This window comes from Salminus brasiliensis, chromosome 24 (genome assembly GCF_030463535.1).
Source record: "Salminus brasiliensis chromosome 24, fSalBra1.hap2, whole genome shotgun sequence".
Taxonomy (NCBI): domain Eukaryota; kingdom Metazoa; phylum Chordata; class Actinopteri; order Characiformes; family Bryconidae; genus Salminus; species Salminus brasiliensis.
In genome coordinates, this window is record NC_132901.1 from 3,758,517 (window position 1) to 3,769,225 (window position 10,709).

Sequence of the window (10,709 nt, forward strand, 5' to 3'; positions counted from 1 at the left end):
ATCTTACAGAGTGAAGCGATGATGTAAAGCTCTCTGTTACAATTTAAAAATAGGATCAAATTGATTGATTGATTGATGTTATTGAGCATTGTTACATCGTTCGTTTGATCTCCTGTTTTATTTTCTCAGCAAAGACAAATCATCTCATAAAAGCATCTTCCTGTTTTAACTGCAGGTGAACAGAGGACACGCGGACACTGGACGGAACTCGCCATGGCAACCGAGCAGCTCTTTCTATTGATGACATCACAATGGTGGAGCTCCCTGTCACAGCCTTCCGAGCTCGGAACTCCTTCACTTCTTCTCAGGACACTGAGGAAGAGACAAGCTGTCCGACTTGGTCCTGACGTTTGTCTTAGCGATTGACTTAGCAGCAGTCGTAGCGGTTCACTTAGCGACAGTCTTAGTGAACGTCTTAGTGGTAGTCTTAGCGACAGTCTTAGTGATTGTCTTAGTGACAGTTTTAGTCTCACTGACTGGCTTAGCGATTTAGTGACTACCGTAGTTATTGGCTTGGTCACAGCCTTAGCTATTAGCTTAATCATAGTCTTAGAGACTAAACTGGTGATTATCCTAGCGACAGTTTCACTGATTGGCTTAGCGACTTAGTGACTGGCGTAGTTTTTGGCTTAGTCACAGCCTTAGCTACTACCTTAATCATAGTCTTAGAGACTAACTTAGTGATTGTCTTAGAGACAGTCTTAGGGATTGTCCTAGCCACTGGCTTAGTGACAGTTTTAGCTGTTGGCTTAGCATTAGACTTAGCCACTGGATTAGCTGATAGTATTAGTGACTAGCTTAGCAATAGCGTTAGAGACAGTCTTAGCTATTGGCTTAGTCACATTCTTAGCTGTTGGCTTAGCGACAGTATTAGCAACTGGCTTAGCCACAGTGTTAGTTATTGTCTTAGCTGTAGGGAATTGCAGGTTCTTCATCCAGCAGTAGATGATGGAGCAGGAGTCTACAGCTACAGGTCATTCATACAGTTCTGCTGGAATCTGATCTTACAGATCCACACTTTGTTGCTTTGATTAGATTTTAGATTTAGGTCTCGGGATCCATGTTTACTCTCTGTGATGTGAACTGGAATAAGCTCTGTTAGGAGCTTCATTAAGAGCTAAGAGAATTGTAGGCACTACCTACTCCATTCTAGACGTCAGTCTGTACAGACTCCAACCCTTATGTCCTGTATTTAGATGTTGGGCGGCGAAAGAGGAAAAGAAAGGAGGAGGGCAGCCAGAGGTTCTCACAGAGAACAACCGAGGTTGCCAGAAGTAAAAGCCCAGTAAGGAAGAGAAGGAAGGGAGAAGTTAGCCAGCCCAAGATAATGACCAGAAGACAGCGGAGCGACATCAAGCCAGGTTAGCTCATTGGCCAGACCACTGCACACAAGGAAGTGGTCCAGTATTTAGTGCAATAGCCTGTGCTGCTATTAGATAGACTCCTGAGAGATGATGGGGAGAGAGCTGATGTTCAGCTTCAACACTGTTTGTTTTCCACAGACACTTTTGCCTCTCTCTACGTCACTGGAGAGAAACTGGGAGAAGGAGGCTTTGGCGCCGTCTTCGAGGGAACCCGGGTTTCCGACGGCCTACAGGTTCTTAAATCACCCCTCCAGAACTTCGTTATCTCATCTGTTCCCTTTTCAGTCCTCATAACATTCACACCTCGTCTCCTCTGTGTCTGCAGGTGGCCGTTAAATTCGTCACCAAGCGGGACGACGATGAATACGTCCAATGCGTAAGTGCACCTGGAAGCCAGGTTTTACTGTCCGATCACACATCACGCTCCCAGACTTCACTGCACTCACCTTTCCACCAACCTTGCCCTGTGTTCCTGTTCTTCCAGCCTGTTCAGCTCAAGACCGTGCCCATGGAGGTGGCTCTAATGAACAGGATGAGCCAGCCACCCACCAGCAATGTGGTGAAGCTCATCGAGTGGTTCGACGAGCCTGAGCGCTACATCCTGGTCCTGGAGCGCCCAGATCCTTGCCAGGACTTGCAGTCCTTGATCGACCAGTGGGGAGGTTCGGTCAGTGAAGAGATAGCCAGGGACATCATGCTCCAGACGGTGGAGGCAGCAAGAACGTGCCACAAGCGAGGTGTCCTGCACAGAGACATCAAACTGGAGAACTTCCTGATCAACACAGACACCTCAGAGATCAAGCTCATCGACTTCGGCTGCGGGGACTGGGTCAAGAAAGGCGGATACCGTGAATTTGCAGGTAAACTGGAGTCTAGGGACGAAATTTACACGTTACCTTAGAAACATGAGCCTGAGAGGACCCATGTGTCCCTCTCATGGCCACTTCAATGGAAAGGTAACGAGCTGGACGCTCTTCTTCTTTTATGTTCTCAGGCACCTTTCAGTACTGCCCCCCAGAGTTCTTTCTAAAGGGGAGGTACCACGCCAGTCCTGCGACAGTCTGGTCTCTAGGAGTCCTACTGTTCAGGCTGGTTAGTGGACACCTTCCCTTTACAGACGAGCAGGAAATCGTGGAGGGGCTTCTGAGCTTCAAGGACCACTTATCCAATGGTGAGATTGCTGAGAGCCTCCTCGAGAGACTCTTAGAAGTTCAGGACGACGTGTTCTGCACGGTCGTCTTTCTGAAATGTACTTAAGTATCTCTCTCACATCCAATCCAATCCCGTCCCTCTGCACAGAATGCTGCAATCTGATTAGGAGGTGTCTGCAGCGCAACCCATCCCAGAGGCCCAAAGTGAAGCAGATCCTGAAGCACGACTGGTTCCAGTGCAGCGTTCCTACCGAGGATCAGGTTAGCCATGGAAAATGAGAACGACTGCTTAGAGAAGAAACAGTAGAAGCTAAAATATCTAGAGTTGTGATCGAGGAGGCGAAGGAAAGAAAAACTACTAGAAATGAAGAGGAAGATCTGAATTCTCAGCATTTCTGATCCTTAGACGTGCTTCCGTCTCCAATGCGTATCTCCTGGGTTGTGTTTCAGGTCCTGAGAACAGAGCAGCCTTCAGAGCAGAGGAGACAAACCGTCTGAAGTTGGCCCGTTTCATCAACAGGTAAAAATGGGTATAAGGAGCTCCAGCGTTGAGCTGTGGAGCTGTGGAGCTGTGTTTTATGGAATGATGGTGCTCCATCCAATAAGTCTGGGATGAGTTGGGGATGAGGTGAGTTGGTGATAATCCTGAGCTGACTAACGCTCTCGTCACTGAATGCAATCAAATTCTTACAGCAGTGCTCCTCCAAATTTTAGTAGAAAGCCTTCTTCCCTGGCAGTAGAGAGAGTTACCCCAACAAAAGCAGGATCAACTCTTTTAAATGCCGTTAATTTTGGAAGAAGCAGTGAATGAACAGGCGTCCCAATACTTTTGTCAATATAGTGTAGAGTCCCTAAAGTCTTTACAGGAAGCCCCAGCAGTGTGTGTAGCTGGGAATGGGTACACTTGACGTGCTTTGGCTTGCTTAAGGAAATTCCCATGTAAGGCTGGGAACTGTTTACCCTCGTCTTAATGACGACGACTCCGTCTGATAAATGATGAGAGTGAACGGCGGATTCTGGAAGGTGGGAAAGTTCACCACTGGTTTAATCTGCTGCTGTCTTAGAGGCCTGACACCAGTGTTTGTGGAAATGGGGGTCAGCAGAGCTCCGAGAGGGGGGGTGGGACAGAGGGGCAGTTCACTCTTACAGTGAAGATCACCTCATTCCCTTTAAGCGCTAAGCGCTCCCCACTTCTCGTAGAGCTTAGAAGCCTTTTTTTGGACAGAAGCACCAAACAGTGTATGAACCAAAAGCCTGTGAAGCGGTTAGCCTTTAGCTCACTGCTGCGCTGAGTAGAAGCTGCTGCTGCTGCTGTGTTGATTGTGTGTGTTTCAGGATTCCTCCTTTCCTCCATCCTTGGTTGCCTGGTTCCTCCAGAACTCATCCCTAGGTCATGCCATCTGCCAACTCCCGCCCCTTCTAGCCTTGACTCTGCCCCATCACTTTTTCCACACTCCATGCCTTCACCTTCCCCTCTGGCCACACCTCGGACCGCTGCTCGAACCTTCGCACGTCTTCTGCCCTTAATCTGCGGACCCTCCTAGGCGTAGAGCTTGTTCCCCGAGCTCCGCCGCTCCCTCTCGCTGCAGTACCTCAGTTCCCTCGACCGTAGTCCATGCGCCCCTCCACTGTCAGTGCCTGGAGTAGAAGCCTCTGGACTGGCTCCTCCATTCTGCACGACTCCCCAGGTGCGTCGTCTTGCTGACCCGTCGCAGGATCGGCTGACCCTCCCTCGGCTTTCTCAGCTTTCCGTTATTCTGCTGTCTTCTAGCAGCCGGTCTCCACATTACGTCCGTCGTTAGTAAGAAGTACGTGTAGAAGTAAGGAAGGACTAAGAAGTACTTTTCCACAATCCGGCGCCAACCAGAGGAGGATGGGTTCCCCTACTGAGCCTGGGTTCCTCTCAAGGTTTCTTCCTGGCTTCTCAGGGAGTTTTTCCTTGCCACCGTTGCCCTCGGCTTGCTCCTTAGGGGTCTAGGCCCGGATTCTAGCCTTATTCACTAGCGACACAACGGGCTAAATTCAATGGAGTATTTAATCGGACGTCCGTCTTACTTATCTGACCTCCATACTTTAAACCCCCACCCCCCTTACAGCCCCCTCTCATATTATCTGAAGCTGATGGCATGGTCTGAACTAACAGACTTATCCTCTGACCAATCTGACCTCCTATAAATTCCAGCTCCGTCCTTCTCCCACCAAGCAGAAGCCACCTGAGCTCCAGCCCAGAGTTCTCAGAGTTCTCCCCCTTCCCTTACAGTCTCCTCCCATATGATCAGAAGCTGATGGCCTGGTCTGAACGCCCCTGATCAAAATAAAGATTTTTAGAGCACTGCTCAGGTGAATGTGTTTATTATCACTGATGATTCACTCCATTTCAGAAAGCATTACTGTACATCATACTGACGCTAACAGCTAACAGCTAACAACGGTTCTACCTTCAGTGTTAGAACATGTGGAGGCATCTGGAGCCGAGCAGAGTCTTCAGAGCTGAAACGATGACCAGCTGTAGCCATAAGACACGTCTCTGGACAACTTGGCTATGATTAGTCAGATTCAGTGGTGGATTTATCTGTTTTACCTTCTGTTAAATGAGACATAAAATAATATGTCATATAAACAACTAAACAGAGCCTAAATGCTAACTCCAGCCACACAAGAGAAGGGAGAATGGCTGGGCGGAGGCTAAAAGCTAATGCTAGACGCAAAATAGCAATCAGTGCTACAGTTATTAGTGCTGAAGGACTGAGATGCTAATCTACTTTTAATAGCTTTGGTAAAGCTAATGCTAGGCTGACCGCTACTGACTGTGCTGACTGGACACAGCGAGAACTTAGAAAGCAACACCATCCAGTAAGACTTAAGAATAGTTACAGCAAATACGTTTGTTCGGATTTGGATTTGCTACAGTTCTAAGCTACGCTACGCTAGGCTAGGCTGTGCTATGGTATGCGGCCAGTCAGTCATATACACTGAGTAATAACTGACGAGCTCCTTCAGGCAATAAACAGACGCTAACGGCTAACTGCTGCCTCTGAGGTAAGAAAACACTTCATGAGGTAAAAATGATCCATTTCTGAGTGAATATTGGTAATATGTATCAGTTCTAACTGAATATTGATTATTTTAAAGCTTTAACTAAATCACTTTCACATTACTGTGGTAAAACGTCTGGTTATGACTGAGGACTTTAGCTAGCTAACAAGCTAACTAGCTGTAATGGAACGTTAATGGCATTACTTTTATGCTAATGACCTTTAGGTATTAGATAGTGTGGTTTTAATTAGCATGAGGGAATTGTAGCTACGTAGCTAAGTAACATTATGTTGTAATGAAATCCGACTTTAATGGTTTAAACGAAGTTTTCAAATCTGAATCTTTTCACATGGCCAAGCTTTTTCACAACAGCCGTCCCCATTATCAGCCACTTCCCCGAAGTCAGCATTTCCGCCCTAGATGCACAAGATTACTACGTTGTTGTCATCTATGTCAAATATATCAAATATAACATGGATATTTGACGTAGTTTAGCATGTGACTGTGATTTTTGTCATATTACATTCCCATTAGTTAGCTAACTAGCTACGTCTTTTTTCAGTCATTAGCACGGGGAGCTAGCTAACCATAAACGCTCATTCACACCATAAAAGTTTTTCAGGACGGGTTTGTGAGCATAAATGTGGGTATTTATTTATACATATTTCATATTTTTATTTAATAGCTTGTTTGTTTTACTGTGGTGATGTTTTCAGATATTTAAAAAAAAATTATTCTATATTGGACAAGTCTCTTTAAGTCTCTTTTCACTATACTGTTTTCCCCAAAATGACCCTTGCTGACCATAAAGCAGGGCTGATTTACCGTATTTTACCTCAGTAATCAGATTTTTAAAAGGTTTAAAGATGACTGAAGTGCTGTTGATTCAGTATGAATTCAGGGTGCAAAAGTGACACTGAATCATCAAAAGATTAGATAATTGATTCAGTGAATGATTCAATTAATTGATTCAATGAATTAACGTCGACAGTTTAGCATTGACTCAACATCTGTTTAATGACTGATTGCTATCGGAGTAGAACTTGGTGGAGGAAGTGACTGATTGGAGAGGTAAGACTTGGCGGTAGTGCTAGATGACTAGTCTGACCTCACGTCTGACCTCACGTCTGATCTTCACTATTTTCTTTCCTCAAAATGACCCGTGCTGCATAAAGCAGGGTTGATTTACTATAATTTACCTCAGTAATCAGATTTTTAAAAGGTTTAAAGATGTCTGAGGTGACGTCAATCTTCTGTTGATGTTTTGTCAAAATTTCAGGGTTGATTCAGTATGAATTTAGGGAGCAAAATTGACGATGAATAAACATAAGATTGGATTATTGATTCAATGAATGACGTTAACGGCGAAACTTTAACGTTGACTTAACATCTATTCAATGACTGATGAATGCCTCATTAACACACACCTCAAACAGTAACACTAACCTCAATAGTAACCTCATTAACACACACCACAAACATTAACACTAACCCCATCAGAAACCTCATTAACACACCTGAAACATTAACACTAACCCATCAGAAACATCATTAACACACACCTCAAACAGTAACACTAAGCCCATCAGAAACCTCATTAACACACACCTCAAACAGTAAGACTAACCCCATGAGAAACTTCATTAAAACACACCTCAAACAGTAACACTAACCCCATTAGAAACCTTAACACACCTCAAACAGTAACACTAACATCAGAAGAAACCTCATTAACACACACCTCAAACAGTAAGACTAACCTCATTAGAAACCGCTAACAGTAACACTAAGCCCATCAGAAACTTCATTAACACACACCTCAAACAATAACACTAACCCCATTAGAAACCTCATTAACACACACCTCAAACAGTAACACTAACCCCATTAGATACCTCATTAACACACACCTCAAACATTAACACTAACCCCATTAGAAACTGCATTAACATAAACCTCAAACTGTAACACTAACCCCATTATAAACCTCATTACGACACACCTCAAACAGTAACACTAACCCCATTAGAAACCTCATTAACACACACCTCAGAAATTCCTACTAACCCCATTAGAAACCTCATTAACACACACCTCAAACACTAACACTTACCCCATTAGAAACCTTATTAACACACCTCAAACAGTAACACCAACACCAGAAGAAACCTCATTAAGACACACCTCAAACAGTAACACTAACCCCATTAGAAACCTCATTAACACACACCTCAGAAATTCCTACTAACCCCATTAGAAACCTTACTAACACACCTCAAACAGTAACACTAACACCAGAAAAAACCTCATTAACACACACCTCAAACAGTAAGACTAACCTCATTATAAACCGCAAAGAGTAACTCTAAGCCCATTAGAAACCTCATTAACACACACCTCAAACAGTAACACTAACACCAGTAGAAACCTCATTAACAGACACCTCAAACAGTAAAACTAACCCCATTAGATACCTCATTAACACACACCTCAAACAGTAACACTAACCCCATCAGAAACCTCATTAACACATGCCTCAAACAATAATACTAACCCCATTATAAACCTCATTACGACACACCTCAAACAGTAACACTAACCCCAGTCGAAATCTGATTAACACACACCTCAAACATTAACACTAACCCCAGTAGAAACCTCATTAACACACACCTGAGAAATTCCTACTAACCCCATTATATGCCTCATTACCACGCACCTCAAACAGTAATACTAACCCCATTAGAAACCTCATTAACACACACCTCAAACAGTAACACTAACCCCATTAGAAACCTTATTAACACACCTCAAACAGTAACACTAACACCAGAAGAAACCTCATTAACACACACCTGAAAAATTCCTACTAACCGCATTATATACCTCATTACCACGCACCGAAAACAGTAATACTAACCCCATTAGAAACCTCATTAACACACACCTCAAACAGTAACACTAACCCCATTAGAAACCTTATTAACACACCTCAAACAGTAACACTAACACCAGAAGAAACCTCATTAACACACACCTCAAACAGTAATACTAACCCCATTAGAAACCTCATTAACACACCTCAAACAATAACACTAACCCCATTATAAACCTCATTACCATGCACCTCAAACAGTAACAATAACCCCATTAGAAACCTCATTAACACACACCCCAAACAGTAACACTAACACCAGTAGAAACTTCATGAACACACACCTCAAACAGTAATACTAACCCCATCAGAAACCTTATTAACACACATCTTAAACAGTAACACTAATCCCATGAGAAACTTCATTAACACACACCTCAAACAGTAAAACTAACCCCATTAAAAACTGCATTAACATACACATCAAACAGGAATACTAACCCCATTAGAAACCTCATTAACACACACCACAAACAGTAACAATAACCCCATTAGAAACCTCATTAACACACACCTCAAACAGTAACACTAACCCAATCAGAAACCTCATTAACAAACACCTCAAACAGTAACACTAACCCCATTATAAACCTCATTAACACACACCTCAAACAGTAACACTAACCCCATTATAAACCTCATTAACACACACCTCAAACAGTAAGAATATCCCCATTAGAAACCTTATTAACACACACCTCAAACAGTAACACTAACCCCATTAGAAACCTCATTACCACGCACCGCAAACAGTAATACTAACCCCATGAGAAACTTCATTAACACACACCTCAAACATTAACACTCACCCCATTAGAAACCTCATTAACACACACCTCAAACTGTAACACTAACCCCAGTAGAAACCTCATCAACACACACCTCAAACAGTAAGAATATCCCCATGAGAAACTTCATTAACACACACCTCAAACAGTAACACTAACCCCATTAGAAACCTCATTAACACACACCTCAAACAGTAAAACTAACCCCATTAGATACCTCATCAACACACACCTCAAACAGTAAGAATATCCCCATGAGAAACTTCATTAACACACACCTCAAACAGTAACACTAACCCCATTAGAAACCTCATTAACACACACCTCAAACAGTAAAACTAACCCCATTAGATACCTCATTAACACACACCTCAAACAGTAACACTAACCCCATTAGAAACCTCATTAACACACACCTCAAACAGTAACACTCACCCCATAAGAAACCTCATTAACACACCTCAAACAGTAACACTCACCCCATAAGAAACCTCATTAACACACACCTCAAACAGTAACACTAACCCCATTATAAACCTCATTACGACACACCTCAAACAGTAACACTAACCCCATTAGAAACCTCATTAACACACACCTCAAACAGTAACACTTACCCCATTAGAAACCTTATTAACACACCTCAAACAGTAACACTTACCCCATTAGAAACCTCATTAACACACACCTCAAACAGTAACACTAACCCCATCAGAAACCTCATTAACACATGCCTCAAACAATAATACTAACCCCATTATAAACCTCATTACGACACACCTCAAACAGTAACACTAACCCCAGTCGAAATCTGATTAACACACACCTCAAACATTAACACTAACCCCAGTAGAAACCTCATTAACACACACCTGAGAAATTCCTACTAACCCCATTATATACCTCATTACCACGCACCGAAAACAGTAATACTAACCCCATTAGAAACCTCATTAACACACACCTCAAACAGTAACACTAACCCCATTAGAAACCTTATTAACACACCTCAAACAGTAACACTAACACCAGAAGAAACCTCATTAACACACACCTCAAACAGTAATACTAACCCCATTATATACCTCATTACCACGCACCGAAAACAGTAATACTAACCCCATTAGAAACCTCATTAACACACACCTCAAACAGTAACACTAACCCCATTAGAAACCTTATTAACACACCTCAAACAGTAACACTAACACCAGAAGAAACCTCATTAACACACACCTCAAACAGTAATACTAACCCCATTAGAAACCTCATTAACACACCTCAAACAATAACACTAACCCCATTAGAAACCTCATTACCATGCACCTCAAACAGTAACAATAACCCCATTAGAAACCTCATTAACACACACCCCAAACAGTAACACTAACACCAGTAGAAACTTCATGAACACACACCTCAAACAGTAATACTA

At 43.0% G+C, this 10,709-nt stretch overlaps 1 protein-coding gene across 1 annotated transcript; it reads left to right on the plus strand.

The window, feature by feature from the left end:
* Window positions 1–251: 251 nt before the first annotated feature.
* On the plus strand, window positions 252–3,013 carry LOC140546327 (serine/threonine-protein kinase pim-2-like). Its single transcript, XM_072669515.1, has 8 exons — window positions 252–330; window positions 1,197–1,361; window positions 1,503–1,597; window positions 1,690–1,740; window positions 1,849–2,224; window positions 2,359–2,535; window positions 2,664–2,776; window positions 2,966–3,013. Exons 1-8 carry the CDS (start codon window positions 252–254, stop codon window positions 3,011–3,013), a joined length of 1,104 nt encoding a protein of 367 aa, XP_072525616.1.
* Window positions 3,014–10,709: the final 7,696 nt, after the last annotated feature.